Source organism: Megalobrama amblycephala, linkage group LG14, assembly GCF_018812025.1.
Source record: "Megalobrama amblycephala isolate DHTTF-2021 linkage group LG14, ASM1881202v1, whole genome shotgun sequence".
NCBI classification, from domain to species: Eukaryota; Metazoa; Chordata; class Actinopteri; order Cypriniformes; family Xenocyprididae; genus Megalobrama; species Megalobrama amblycephala.
The window spans coordinates 4,436,802-4,453,354 of NC_063057.1; the positions used below are offsets into that span (position 1 = coordinate 4,436,802).

General features: G+C 37.7%; 1 protein-coding gene across 1 annotated transcript in view; it reads right to left on the reverse strand.

Moving 5' to 3' along the window:
• cdk17 (cyclin-dependent kinase 17) overlaps positions 1-16,553 on the reverse strand; it is a 59,738-nt gene that overhangs the window by 29,652 nt on the left and 13,533 nt on the right. The window contains exon 2 of the mRNA XM_048156423.1: positions 2,673-2,821. Coding sequence (XP_048012380.1) covers positions 2,673-2,799 — 127 coding nt within the window. The 5' untranslated portion in view covers positions 2,800-2,821. The remainder of the gene's footprint in view (positions 1-2,672; positions 2,822-16,553) is intronic.

Consider the following 16,553-nt stretch of genomic DNA (forward strand, 5'->3'; position numbering starts at 1 on the left):
AAACAAAATGAGAAGCCTTTAAAATAGCATAAGAGGGGCATTTTAAAACCCTCATGTTCTGATAAGGACATGGAACTTGACCATCCGGTCTTGGCCCCCCCCAAAAAAAAAAAAAAAAAAAAAAAAACATGTTAGTTGAATTTGTGCTTTTGATAAGTGTGGTTACTGTTTTACCTCAGTCGAGCATGCAACGCAGCCCATGGGTTCACTGGGGACGGAAGGTAAGCAGGAACGCAGCGGAATTCACACCACACTTAGTTTACAGAGTCTCATTGTACGGTCTGAATCAGTCTGTGTGATTCTAGTCCATCCATCAGGTTTGCCCGAAGGCAACGGAGCTAATTTAGCCCAACTCTCACAAGCTGTCACATGCTCCCTTCCTCTCATTCTCCTCACAGGGGTGTCATTGCTGTTACGTAATTACTAACTAGCTGACAAACAAGAGCGAGGAGAAGAAAAAGCACTTTGAGGAAGAGGACAGGGAGTGTTTTGCTTTGTAAAATTTCCATTCAACTGAAATTGCACTGCTTTAGGCATTCAAGCTGACTGGAAGAATGACAGCAGACCTCTTTCATATCAGTCCTGGTTCAGCACTGTTTATGGTCACAAAAATGGCACAGACTTCAGTTATGACAGATCAGAATGGCAGCTTGACAGCTTTTCAAGTAAGCTTGAAATGCTTCTGTCAGGGTAACTAACCCGTGCTAACGTGATCAATACAGGTGACCCGTAGAAAATAGAATACTCTGGGTGTAAATACAGCGAACAAAAGGCATTTGAAATAAAATTCAACAAGATAAACAAGGCATTATGTAACATCTGTCGTTTCTTCTTTTTCTTAAAAAAAAGTCTGGGTTACAGTGAGAGACTTACAGTGGAAGTAAATGGGACATTCCACAAACAATAAAATACTCTAACAATATATGATTTTAAAGGGAGGGGGAAAAAAGGGAGTGTAAAGCTCAATTTTACAACTTTCTTGACAATGTAATGCCTAAAGCCCTAAAATGAGTGTAAAAATCACTTTTGATTTTAAAAGCATTACAGCTCAAATAAATACAGACAAACACAAAAATTGTCTTTTCACTTCCATTGTAAGTACAATATCTGCCTTTTTTTTAAAAAATAAGGAACAAATCAAAAATGATGTGTTAATAATCATTATGCAACAAACGCTATTAATTGAGCTTAACTTGACTTCCTTTAAAGGGTTAGTTCACCCAAAAATTAAAATTCTGTCATTTATTACTTACCCTCATGCCGTTCCACACCCGTAAGACCTTCGTTCATCTTCAGAACACAAATTAAGATATTTTAGTTGAAATCCGATGGCTCTGTGAGGCCTCCATAGGGAGCAATGGACACTTCCTCTGTCAAGATCCATAAACGTACTAAAAACATATTTAAATCGGTTCATGTGAGTACAGTGGTTCAATATTAATATTATAAAGCGACGAGAATATTTTTGGAGCGCCAAAAAAAACAAAATAACGACTTATTTAGTGATGGCCGATTTCAAAACACTGCTTCAGGAAGCATCGGAGCACAAATGAATCAGTGTATCGAATCATGATTCAGATCGCGTGTCAAACTGCCAACGGCTGAAATCACGTGACTTTGGCGCTCCGAACAGCAGATTCGACACACTGATTCATCTGAGCTCCGATGCTTCCTGAAGCATTGTTTTGAAATCGGCCATCACTAAATAAGTCGTTATTTAGTTTTTTTGGCGCTCCAAAAATATTCTCGTCGCTTTATAATATTAATATTGAACCACTGTACTCACATGAACCGATTTAAATATGTTTTTAGTACCTTTATTGATCTTGAGAGAGGAAGTGTCAATTGCTCCCTATGGAGGCCTCACGGAGCTATCGGATTTCAACTAAAATATCTTAATTTGTGTTCCGAAGATTAACGAAGGTATACAGGTGTGGAACGGAATGAAGGTAAGTAATAAATGACAGAATTTTAATTTTTGGGTGAACTAACCCTTTAACATAAAATTTTTTTAAAAAGAATAAAGCATCCAAAGAAAATAGAGAAGTAATATAAGAGTTCAGGCTTGACATTTGTGTTTTACACACCAGAATGGCTTGATGGGTCAAAGTAAGTTATATTGAACCAGAAGTAGTTATGAAACAACTAAGTACATATTCCAAGTTATTTTAAGAGATTCAATTAAATGCCCTGGATTTATTCCTATAAATTTTAGAAAGAAATACAGGGGTCCAGTAACTACCCGAGTGAGACTCTCAGAAGTCAGGCCAGAGTAAACATGCAGCCGTCTTCACTTTACTACAAAAATGCATAATATTTGTGGTCTTCAAATATTAGTGTAGCGACATACGTTGACAAAGCAATATATAAGGGAAATAATTCTGAAAGATGAAAATGTGGAAAAAATGTGAATGTTAAAATGGTGCTACCTCATATAATAAACTTTACTGAAAATACTTTAGCTTCAAAATCTGACAATCAGTTTATAATGCGTCCTGATCTGTTACACGAGGCCCTTTTTTCCGCTCCCGTGGACATTTTCCAGCTTTCCACAGTCCTTATTCCACAAGCTAATCAAAGTACTAATAAATCAGTCTCTAATCTGTACTACTTAACACTAACAGTGACCCTGCACATACAATATAGACAGCAAACAATAGGTACACACTCACCGCTGTCCTTGCTGCTGTTCTCCTCGATGGTCATCTGTTCCGCCAGCTCCGAGAGCGACTCATCGATCGTCTGGCTTCCACGCAGGGTGAGTGACAAACGTCTCTTAAACCTCTTCATCCTCTCCATAGGCCTCTGAGGCAGGGGGGGCCTGCGGGAACACACACACACACACAGAGTGTGTTAATAATCATCGGCCTGCGAATATCTGCAGGTCATGCAGCATACAAAGACTTCCTTCCTTTAAAAATAATACTTAATATACTTCATAAAATAATTAATAAAATTAATTTATATTGTTCAGTAGCTTTGTGGGTTGAGTGCAGCCTAAAAAGAAGAATATGCATTTCATAGAGAGAGTAAATCATGCTTTTATTCACTTCAACAAAGTTTTTGAGTACTTTGTATTTGTTTTAGCTGTTAGAGACGGTTTTGGCTAGTTCATGGAAATGACAATTTAAAGGGACAGTTCACCCAAAAATGAAAATTCTGTCATTAATTACTCACTCTCATGTCGTTCCAAACCAGTAAGACTTTCCTTCTTTGGAACACAAATGAAGATCTTTTTGATGAAATCTGAGAGATTTCTGTCCCTCCATTGACAGCTACACAACTACCACTTTGACACTTCCAAGAGATTGTAAAACTAATCCATATGAATTGAGTGGTTTAGTCCAAATTTTCTGAACAGACTCAATCGCTTTATATGATGAACAGATTGAATTTAGGCTTTTATTCACATATAAACATTGATCAGCGAACATGAACAGAAGCTCAACAGAACCTGCTTGTTGCACGAGAACAAACCTCTTTCTGAAGCTCAATCGTGCTGCGTAACAAACGAGAATGAATCTCATTGGTTCTTGCACATCAAGGGAACATGGTTGAGCCTCCGTTTACCTTAACTGATGTGTGAGATAATGAATGTTTATATGTGAATAAAAGCCTAAATTCAATCAGTTCATCATATAAAGCGATCGAGTCTCTTCAAAATTTGGACTAAACCGCTCAATACATATGGATTAGTTTTACAATCTCTTTAATGATGAACTTTTTGAAGCGTCAAAGTTTCACTTGTGTAGCTGTTAACAGAAGGACAGAAAGCTCATCAAAAAGATCTTCATTTGTGGTACGAAGATGAACCACAAGTCTTACGGGTTTCGAACAACATGAAAGTGAGTAATTAATGACAGAATTTTCATTTTTGGGTGAACTAACCCTTTAAATCAAAATTGGAGTTCTGCAGCTTTTAGTGCATGTCAATTAAAATTTACTGTACTTCTCTTCCAGGAAAACAGACCAAAATAGTGATGACTCATCTAGTACACACAGGCGTATTCCAATAAAATGTTCACTAGAAAGAGAACATCCCATCCCCCTAATGCTCATCTCTGACTAGCAAAAGAAAATAAATTACGGCTTGCCAGTGCATCTTCGACATTAATAACGCTTGTACTTTCCCATTAACTTTCCCAACTGATGGTTTCAGGAATTAAACAAAGTCTTTATTTCTTTCAATGTAGTTTTACCAAGATTTGACATACTGGCTAATGACAATTCAGAGTCCTTCAAGATTTCCCCGCCTCAACTTCCTGTTTAAAAAGGGGAAAAAATGCTTGTCAGACCATTTCATGGAGTCTTAAGTATGAAGATCAATGTGGAGGCCTCATTTACTTGTTCCAGTGGGACAGTTTTTAAATCTACACAGGACTTTAAAACTCACACGTGACAAGTATAAACAAAAAAGTAAAAAATAAAAAATAAAAACCTAAAAAAAAACCATATCATTAATAATCAAAAGGCTTTTAATCAAATATTCATGGAGACTGTATTCTGTTTTTATAGGCACTTCCACACATGCTTGTGCATTATTAAAACACTCCCACATGCGCCAAAACTCCCTTTACACCAATGCATTTTCTCAAAATAAAATGACAGCGATGAGACACAAGGTTTATATTAACAGTAAAACATGCAATAAAAAATAAAAGAGGTACATTTCTGACTGAATGAGGGTTTGAAGGCAAAGGTAGTTTGAATGTAAAAATTGGAGAAATTATCATGCAAAAATAAATGTATTTATAAATAAATTGAAATAATACATGTATAAATAATAAATAAATAATTTATAATACATTTTAAATTAATAAATGCATTTAAAAATAAATCAGTCATCCCTAATTAATTATTAAAAATACATTTTGTATTTGGTGTTGCCATTTTATAAAAGCAATAAACTACTCAAGGGCATGCATAACGGTGATAAAGTGGTAAGCATTTTGCATTGTGCATAATAACACCCCTTAAACGTACAATCACTCATACATGGCTTCTCTAAAGATTTTTTATATACACCTTTAATGTGTGTGTGTGCTTGTGTATTTCTCTCAATACATGCTGACTTCGCACCGTTTTAGGCAGGAAACACCTTGCTATGGGAGGCAGCGGGACTCTTTCTGTCTATTGTATTACCACCACCAGACTCTACACACCCAAATTCACACAGGACTTGAAGGTTCGTTGCGTTCACAAAGCGAAGTGAACGAAGCAAAGTACAAATGAAACCCTCCAAGGTTCTCCTGGTCTACCAAAAGTACAGCATATACTGATAACATTCGGCCCCTATGAAGAGCCGGGTCACTGTAATCATACACAGAGATGCACAAAAGACTATCAGGTTACAGTGACATGGCTTTTCTCAGGTGGTGTCTGATTTCAGGACGCTGCAAAGTGGGAAATGTGCATGCAAAGACCACACTACAGGAAACGGCCGGTCGGAGCATCTGCGATTGGTTCCTCTCGAATACAGTCACGCATACCCATGCGCGCCATCTGTCTATCCGACACAGACTAAAGGAAGGGGGGGCTGACTGAGCCCCCATATGAGGGATTAGACTACCGATACAGGCTGATATAACGCCGACAGATAGTTTAATGTGCACGCTGACAGAGCACATCTTCTCAAACAGCTGGTATCTCATTCTGCTACGAAGGACAGCAGGGTCCGGACACACCCTGAGGCCACAAGCGTGTGTTTTTTCATGGGCTTGTGTTTGAACAGTTGGCATTCCTGTTTAAGACCTGCTAGGACAGGGCAAAACCAGCCTGAACACACACATACAGGCGCATTTACACTCTGTGAAATCACTGTCCTGTTCATTCAAGACATGCAGACGTGATTTCCCATCATGCAACGTCAGACTTCGGCTGTGTCTGCATTCATCTGGATACATCTGAAAACTGCATTTGGGTCCGTGTCAAATCAACCAAATTTCGGAAACATGGTTGAACATGGAGCTGCTTTGAGATCCCCATATCTATGGGTCTTGAAAATTCATATTTCAAAAGAAAAGTTTAAGACTACTTAAGTATTAAGAATACTTTTTAAGAGTTACAGGCATGCAAACTTTGGAAAATGACTATTTATGGCACCCAGACAGGTATGTTGTATGCAATTAAGTTGATGGAAAATAGGAGATATATTTCTAGTTTTGTTCTTTAGATATTCCTCTTTAAAAGAAAAAGTATGAGCTGTATGCAAAGTGACCCACATTTGGTTTTTGACCACTGAAAATGTATACAATTTACTCTTGGAGCCACATTAACATGCCCATATCTCTGGGATTACACCATTGAGGGCCTTTAAAAAGATACCAAAAGGAAAGTTTGTTACGAAACAGAATCTAAAAGGATATTAAGATATCTTTAATACTTCTGGATTTACAGAAATGCAAACTTGAGGCAAAAAACAAGAAGTGCTTTTTGCCATTTCTGAACTGTCACTGTTGGCTTATAATGAAACAAAGATTGCTCAAGTCAACAGATTTTACTAATAGTCCTAACAATTTCTGTGTAAAATTAAAATAATGGCTGCTGCCATCTTTCTCATTTTTACACCCCTCTAATTCGGCTCCAAATCTCAGGTGAAAATTGTCATTTTGACCCCCTCTACAAAATAGTGTATTATTCAGTAAATATAGATCTGTGACATTTAATATTTTGGCTTTCATCAAAATTTATGTTGGTCTTTCTGCAGAAAAAATATAAACAAAATCAGAAATTTTCATAGTCGCCACTACAATTCGAAAACGGCATTTTCAAAAGTATCCACTTTGGAGAGCGTCTTCAAAAAGCTTGTTTTTGCAAAACAAAAACACTGTTTCAGACAGAAGGCCAAAGCAAGAGAAAAAGATGCTTTTTCAATTTTTTTTTGATTTAATGTAGACACAGCCTTTAATGTTGGCCTACAGGGACTTTCTGATGAGCCTTTGACTCGTCTCGAGTCTGGCTCATTAAAACAACTACAAACGCATCGCTAAGTGGGCGTACAGGCAGTTTTCTCTTTTGGTTTGTACACTTCTTTTTTCAGGGTAGGACACCAACACTGTTGTTTCGGTGACAAGCCGCATTCTTAGCCAATGAGCGAAGAGCATTGGTGACAGTGCTGTCTATTGTCACCCCGCCCCCTCCTGTCATTAACCCCCCGATCTGGTGCAACATCCGTCTCCAGACAGCAGCTCTCCCGGGATCACGCTGATAGGAAAATGGGCTGCTGGAGGGGGTAGAGAAGGCCGCAAAAATATGCAAATATGGTTACAGGTCATTTAATATGCATGTTGTAGGCGGGGCTTGTGGTCTATGGTGATTATATTATGTAGATTAAGTGTAATCATATTTTGGTTCAAAATGAAGCTGTGAACTTACACATTGTGAAATTATTACAAATTAAATTAACTGTTTACTATTTGAATATATTTTAAAATGTAATTTATTCCTGTGATGCAAAGCTGAATTTTCAGCATCATTACTCCAGTCTTCAGACTCAGAGTCTTGATCATGATCCTTCAGAAATCATATGCTGATTTGGTGCTCAAGAAACATTTCTTATTATTAATGCTGAAAACACTTAGTATTTTTGTAGACACCATGACACATTTTTTTCCAGGATTCTTTGATAAACAGAACATTATCCAACAAATCTAATACAAGTCTGGTTTTCTATATTGATTGTTTTTACCTATAAACCCAAGTCAAAGCAATGCTATGGTGTTTTGGTCACTAACTAACCCTAGTCAAAAGAGCCAAATTCCCAAGTCTTAAAAAAAAAACAAAAAAACAACATTTACATGAACTTTAAAAAGTCAGACTAAAGCAATAATTAGTCTATTCTTAGTCCATTCTTTATTCCAAATGAAATGAGCAATAATAATAGTAACGTTTGACTTAGCAGTCATTAATAATATAAATAGCAAGTTCAAGATCCACATAGAGACAAAAGAATCCATTAGTAAAGCACAGCATGTCAGAAACAGCTAAGTCTACAGATCTATTGTCTCTTTTGCTCTTTTCATCTTTCTGTGTGTCTCCATATTAGTAGTTTCACAGTCGGCCAATCATAAGCAAGTATGTGAATCAAACGCCGGGAGAGAATCTGTTTACATCCCCCAGGCCAGGATTTGCCCACCTCCTCTGTACACGTTCCTCTTGAGAGATAAGGGGTCTTTGTGTGGCAATGAGAGGGCGCATTACCCACACCATAACAAAACCCTCATGTGCCTCGTGTGGGCTGGGGGAGGCACGGGAGCAGATAATACATCCCAAACTCACAGTGGCACAAACACAAGCACTGCAGAGACACAGAAACAAAACACCAGCAGCACCGAGAACTGCCGCTGCCCTCAGCTCCAGCTGAATGCTGGGACGACCCCTGCAGCCGGGTGGCACCACAGGCCGAGGGTTATTAAAGCAGGAAAGCCTGACATCAAACATCACACTAGCCACCAGCCAGAAGCATCAAACAGCAGGCTAATTAACCACAGCCTGGAGAGACAGAAACTGAGTTGGCCAGCTCCAAGATATACAAAAAGCATTAAACCTGACGCACCGTTTGTGATGCAGACACCTCAAATCAAACTTATTAGAGAGTTTTACTTTTCTAAGCAACTGGACTCAAAAATCCACTCAGAATACCTTTGCAACTGCACTGCAATGTAAATCTAGCTAGATCATTTTGCCCGTTTTACTTTTAAGCTACTTTTCAAATGTCATGTGTAGATATTTATGTGCCGTTTTTTAAAAGAAACGAATGCTTTTATTGAGCAAGGATTCATTAAATTATGGAAGCTTGTTTCCACCATGAAATAAAAAATATAAAAGGTAATTGACGTTTTCCTCACAATTCTGACTTTTTTCTCAGAATTGCGAGTTATAAAGTCAGAATTGCGTGATATGAAGTGAAAAGTGCATGATGTACAGTCAGAATTTGCAAGTATTAAGTCAGAATTGTGAGATATAAACTCGTTTTATAATATTGTGAGGGGGAAAAAGACTGGCATTTTTCTCAAAATTGTGAGTTTACATCTCACAATTCTGAGAAAAAAAGTCAGAATTGCGTGAAAAAACTCGCAATTGAGAAAAAAAGTCAGAATTGTGAGATACAAAAAACAAGCTTCAATATTAAATTGATCAGAAGTGTCTGTAAAGACATTTTTTAATGTTACAAAATGTTTCTTTTTTTATATAAATGCTGCTTTTTAAACTCAATATTCATTAAAGAATCCTGAAAAATGGTTAAAATTTAAGGTAAATATCATTTGGATGTTTTTAATCTGGGATGTCCAAAATGTCAAATTATGAATAAAGTATAAAAATACTATTTAATTATGCATGTTTGTTATACAAAAAAAAATCTAGTTATGAAAATAGCCTTAGAAAGAAAAATTAAGAAAAAAAAAAAAAAAAAAAAGTTTAAAATGTCATTTCCATAAACCCTGGAAAAATGAGCCTTGATATTATTTGCATACAATATCAGACTGATGATAATAATAATAATAAAAAACAAACATCAATATTGGTTCATACTGATATGGTCATGCATCCTAAAAGGAAAAAGCCCCAAAGTTCAACCTAAAAAGTCTATATTCATGTAGTACACCCTCCAAAACCTACCAAAATGTTTTACTTTTATATCACTCATATATCAGAAGGGAAGTCTGGAAAGCACATCTCAAATCTACAAATGAATATTGGAGGAATCTCGGGTAAGATTGGCATTTTCACATTCTCTTTCTATCTCTTCCCACATACACACAAACAAAAAGCCCATTCCCATTGCCATGGCAACACGTCTTTCCTGGGACTTCTCAGCATCTTCTTTCTCACAGATCAGAATCTGTAATTTACCCCTTCGCACGCCCAAAGACAGAGAGAGAGAAAGACGGAGCGGGTGACGGAGTGGGTGAGCGAGCACAAAACAGAAGAGAGCGAATGAGAGAGAGAAAGAGACATAGAAGAAGCAGAATGATGTCTTTGTGTTTGATTACAAAGCATGAGATCTCCACGGCAACTCTGCTCGTCTGCGCCAAACTGCAGGCAAGTGAGACTAAAATGACCAAAAAAAGGGCAAACACAAGAGAGAAAGATAAAGAGAGACAGCTAGCAAGCTTAACAGCGAGTGAAATTAGGCATATTACACGCATGACTGTACAAGTGGCTTCATAACCATCCGTTTGAATCAAGCAGGTCTATAATACCAGGAGAAAGCCATCTGTTAGCAGCAAAAATGTGAACTTCACCTCTAAAAGCGAGGCTCTAGGATCAGATACTGACATCAGAAAGGTATCGAGGCCTGTTGACATGTTGGCATCGATCTGTGGCGTGTTAGCGTGCATTAGCACATCTGCCATCCGCCCAACACAGGACATCAAAGATGCATCATCGCCGTCGTTTACATAACGTAACGTAATTAGAGCCATAGAAATGGACAGATCTGGCAGTCCTGAGGTTCTTTCATCTGCCGGTCCACTCGACGATGCTTAAAGCACTTCAGCGTGTCATTAGCACTCTCTTCAAAATCACTCTCGCCCCCCAGCAGCAAACAAAAAGCATGTAAAGACCAATGTTCTTTCGATGACTGATGGGAAGATGGAGGGAATAAATGAAGACCGCCTGCAGGTCGCAATGACAAACGCTAAAGACGTATCTTTTGTGAGTGAGAGTAGAAGTGTAGAAAATTTCCAGTAGTTTCGTTCAGGTAGGATTTGGTTTCATGTAGAGATTGTTTATTAAGTGTTTTAAAGGGGACCTATTATGGAGACCCCTTTTTACAAGATCTAAAATAAGTCTCTGATGTCCCTAGAGTGTGTATGTGAAGTTTTAGCTCAAAATACCCCACAGATCATTTTTATAGCATGTTAAAAGGTTTTGGGGGTGAGCAAAAACACGCCATTTTTGTGTGCGCCCCTTTAAATGCAAATGAGAGGGCGGAGCTTCAAGAGCTCATGCTCCGGCATACTGACAACAAAACAGGACAATCTCATGTACTGAAGATGTCAGAAATGATGCTAAAAATTCAGCTTTGCATCACAGGAACAAATTACATTTTAAAACATTAAAATTGAAAACGGTTATTTAAAATTGTAATAATATTTCACAATATTACCGTTTTTACCGTACTTTTGATCAAATAAATGCAGCCTTGGTGAGCAGATGAGGCTTCCTTCAAAAAACAATAAAAAAAAAAAAAAAAACATCTCACCAATCCCAAACTTCTGAACGGTAGTGTAATTTATTTTATTTTTTTTACATGTTGAAGCCATGAATTTTGCAAACTTTGCCAAATACATTTATGCACAATATATAAGTAAAATTATTTTTATTATTTAATGACAATACCTGAGTATTTATTCCTGATTTTGTTCCCCAAGGTCCATTTAACACTGGAAGTGTCAATATGCAGAGTCGCAGTTTATTAAATGAAACGATCACACAAACACTCAAGCGCATTAGCCAGCTTACAGCATCAACCACAATGGATCGTGTTTATCTTACATAAACTCATTCACTTCGACACAAACACTGAAATATTCAGCTGGAAAACCTCAAAGAAAGCCCTCCATCAGGACAGACCCAAATCAAGATTAATTTGCTATGGAGACAGGGTCCTGACGCAGACATCTTCTCAAATTCTGAGCATCACTGGCCTCGGCTCTCGCCAGAAGCTCAAACGCCTTCCTGAATTTAAATGTCATCAGAAGATCTTCAGCAAGCAAACTTAATTACTCTCGCGTCAGAAATTAGAAGAGAAAAACAAACAATCATTAAGAGTCGCAACAGACTCTCTGTGTGTGAAGTACCATCCTCCATTCCGGCCGCTTCTTTTCTCACACAAACACAAACAAAAATCCTTGAGACAGGAATGTGGCGATACACAGATAATGCCGTCTGTCAGCCTAAAGTAAACACAAACACATATGATCTCAAAAATCAAAACATCTCGGCTGCAGGACCGAACGAGAAGAGACTCTGAGGTCAGAGGACGACAGACGATCTTTGTCCTTTTGTCAGCAAATACTTACACCGATAAAAGCGAGTAGAGATGGAATCACAAAGGAATTTAAAGAGTGATTTTCACGTCCGTAAACTCTCAGGTGTCTGAGGAAGCATCTCTAGGTGCAAATATCCAGATTAACTACACAGATACCATTCAATCATTGTCTTTTCATACTGTACACTAACTTATGGCAAATATAGGAGATTGTGTATATAAACATGAATGAAAATACACACAGACTTCCCCCAACACCCACTCACAGCAGTCTAGAAAGTATTGCCATGTTCTTATTATGCTCATAAGTGTGTGTCTGCATGTGTTTGTGTCTGAGAGCGATAAGAGGATGATCACACACAATCCCCCATGACGAATGAAGCACTGAGCAGCACTGACTCCAGCAGGGAACTGCCTGTTCTCCATCTCTGATACACACACATATACACACACACACACACACACACACACACACACACACACACACACGACCGTGTCAATGGAAGGTCAAACTGATATTACAGTCTGTGCCCACATGACCAACAGGGATGAAAGTTTGAAAGGAGCATATAGAGATGGGAATACAATGGTGTTGATTACACATTCATACACCAAGGCATTTGCACAGTACTCCAAGCTAATTCACAAAATTCCATGCAATTACTATGGTATATGTATGTATGTATAAATAAATAAATTATCATTTGGGAGTGGGTATTGCGCATAATTTTACTCCTTTCCATAGGTTTCGCACTCACGCCCAAAGCCGCTTCTTAAACAGCTTGCGAGTACCAAATTTAGTTCTTTTCTGCGGCTTATTATGCTTCAACTGTCAAATACACATACAATTCTGTCAAAATGCCCATCTTGGCGAGTATTCATGTAAACACAGTTGGTTATGTCTAAAGTGAATGAAACAGTTGGGAAAGAAAATACATGTGTAACAGTACATTGGATCCGTGCATTCGCTCTTAAAGTGACAGCAGCCTAATAAACCAGCTGCTGTCTCCGTCATTAATATAAAGCAAGAAAAACTAAAGAAAAAGAAAAATCACTCACTGCTCTTGACTAAATAATAGGGCTGGACGATTATGGCCTAAAATCAAAACCTCGATTAATTGAACATTTTACCTCGATTACGATTAATGAACGATTATTTTATTTCTGATTTTTTTTTTTTTATTCCCTCATAGTTCACTGACAAGGTTTGTACAGTAAATAGCCTATGATTGACTATTAAGGTGGGATATTTTTTTTCCTGTTGAAAGAGTGATCTGACATCATAGCTCACTATCAGCAGTTATTTTATCTATGGTTTGTAACATTTCTTACAGGTTTCTGCTCGTTGTAAATCAGATAAAGATAAATTAGCACAGTACCAGTAGTGATTGCGTGTGTGAATTAGTCATACCGTCTCTCTATTAATTGTGAAGCTGTGGGTTGTAAATAGTTCCTTCAAAAGTAGAAAAAATAGATGCTATAACTTTTGAGTTTCTAAGCTATTTTAGTGATAAATCACAGGACAGCGCTGACAACAAGTTTCTGCGTTCCTCTGTGTGCGCGCGATCTTCACGTTTTGCGCAGCTGTTTGTATGAGTGTTCGTGCCACATGCAGCTGCGCGAGCGCGGCATAGATATATGTATATATCTATGCGAGCGCGGTAGCTCGATATAATAATACACATCCGATCGTCTAATCGCTTGAATGTCCAAACCATAAAACAAATACAACTGACAAAGTTTAGTCAAGACGCAAGGCTCACCGCTCACGCGCCATCACTATGTGTTGAACCGGCGTTCACCTCCGTGTTTTGCTTTTATGCCACTGACTGGACTGGGCGGAGTCACGTGGCTACACACGCAGTTATGTTTTTAAGGGGGAAGTATTAACAGGATTAAAAAACCGAAATAACCGACATGGGAAAATTACGTCGGTTAGAGGTTCTGAATTTCGGTTTCGATTACTTTTCGATTAATCGTCCAGCCCTACTAAATAACTTCTGTAACTGTAATTTTAAGTATTATTCTGTATTTAATTTTTATAATGAAGACTATCCAGTGTTATTTTACATTTGATTACTTTGTTCAATTTCTGTAGTATTTCTGTATCTCAATACTACTCTTAGACCAAACTGAAAAACTTTCATTTGTATCTTGATTCTATTGTATTTATTTGTGCTACCGTTTGTAATTTGTTTTTTTCATTCAAAGTTTGAAATCAAGCTCCTTTGTGCTGTGTGTAAGCTAGTGCACAACAAAAATACCTCATTGTAAAAACACAACTACATTGAGTGAGCAGGTGAGACTATTGTAATGGTAATTGATGAATGTTTGTATGTGAATAAGTCCAGATCTGTTCATCATATGGATTACCGTTACGATATGTCATGTACTTTTTGAAGCTTGAAAATATTGATTGCCTAGAATTTCAAAGAAATGGACAACAAAATAATGAAATAATATTAAAAATATCTATACTGCAGCTTTTCCCTGTGGTATCAAAAATGGTATGGAATTAGGGCTGCACGATTTATCGCTCAGATAAAATCAGTTAAAATTGCACGCGAAATGACAAAGGCTGTGATTATTTAATGCGTGGCTTGTCAGAGCTTTACGGCTCTGTGATCAGTAGTAAATGCTTCTCCGTCTGAAGGCTAGAGGGCGCTCTTGCGCAGAAAATCAAAATATGCCCTGCAGCAGAAGAAGATAACACGCATCATATCGCTGTAGCTTAATAAACAGAAGATTGAAACGCTTTGATTAATTAAACATGACTAAAAAAAACACGACTGCCTTATTCTGTGTAAGAAGTCACATCATCTCACAGAAGGACGTTCAACTGTCATTATGAAGTGAGTTCAACATGTAAAAACATGTTATTAAATGTTGTCTTTTGTTGGACAAGATGTTAATAAATGCTTATCGTGTCTGAAAAGATGTTTGACGCATGTTGCCTTTTCAAATGCACATTATAAGCGACTCAAACTCGCAGTGCTTTCAGATGGATTAGCATTTGGAGCAATAGTTCATGGACAAGCTGCGCAAAAAAAAAAAAAATAATAGCAGCCTTTGCGATTTCATAATCGCACTAAGAATCGCGTTTAAGCAATAATCGCATTCAAGTTCAATGTTATTTTTCATATCGTGCGATATATCGTGCAGCCCTAGAATATCATTATTTTTCAAGGCATTGTATCGAAGTTAGAAATTACATTCTACATTCCAAATTTAAAAAAATTACCATGGTACATCTTTAAAAGCACATAGTATAATCATGATACATGTTCAAAAAAAAAGTATTGGCATGGTATATGTCCAAAAAACATGTAATTAAATAAGAAAACACAAAACAAGGTATGTGTCCAAACGAAGCATGATAAAATCAATATACAGCTATTGTTTTTCCCTCACAATATTGCATGGCTATTGATCCTTTACATTTTTAAATGTACTAATGTGTGCATTCATATAACCAAAAGCAGGTCATCTAAATGAGTAGAAACTCATTAATTTGGGTGGTCAAAACCACTTTTATGAGATACTTTACTGGACAGAAAAAAAATGAAATGAATAATCACATTTAAAAGTCATGTGTATCGTATTGTGCTGTAATAGTACTAACATTGTACTTTCGGTTATTAAACTGGTGAGCGAGGAAGTTTAAGGAGGGCAAGTACTAACAGGTCAGTGAATAAGAACATCCATCCCTCAGTGTCCCATAAGCATCTGCATTGTCCCACATTCAGTCTCTCTCTCCGCCTGAAAGATGCTCCATTACTCCACTTAGCCTTATATTTTTAGCCTGTAGCACAGGCCAGCTTCCCTCCATCGCCCAGATGTGTCACTTCACCACTCCATCAGCCCAGCTTCAGCCACAAACCTTTCAGCAAAATATACTGAAAGACGCAGAGGTCAAAATCAACACCACTGCAACAGGAAGTGCACATCTGGCACTTCGACGGAGCTCTCAGCTGATATTGAGAGACTCCAGATATGGGGCGGCAGTTTATCTGTGGCTGACCATCCTGACACCTGACTGGCAGGAGGCTGCTAATCCCACGATCCTCTTTAACGGCGTGTAGCCATGTCGACCGCAAACTTCCTGTCATTGTCCCCACAGCAGGTGAGTGGCATTCCAGAGCAGAATCACAAACAAATATCACAATAGGGGCAACAAAAGCATGTGGTGAGATGTCTTGGCCCTCTGGGTATTGTTACGTACTGCCACAATGATTTCGCTACATAGACGTAATGTTCTGGAGTATAAAAATAATACGCAAATATAAATAAATACAAAGCTTAAAAAACAAAAAAAAAAACAAAAAAAAAACACCTACACATATTGGTTTGATGCTATAAATATATTAAAGAACTGGGAAAAATCAGCATGTGGGAATAAAAGTAGGTCAATTTATGTGGAATGGTGCACCGCAATGCGCTAGCTGGTTTCAGCGTGTGATGTAACCTAACCAAACTTTGGACAGGGAGTTTAACGCCCATCTGACTCAAAGTTAATCATTCCCTACTTTCTCCTGCTCTCAGATAATAACCAGAAAGA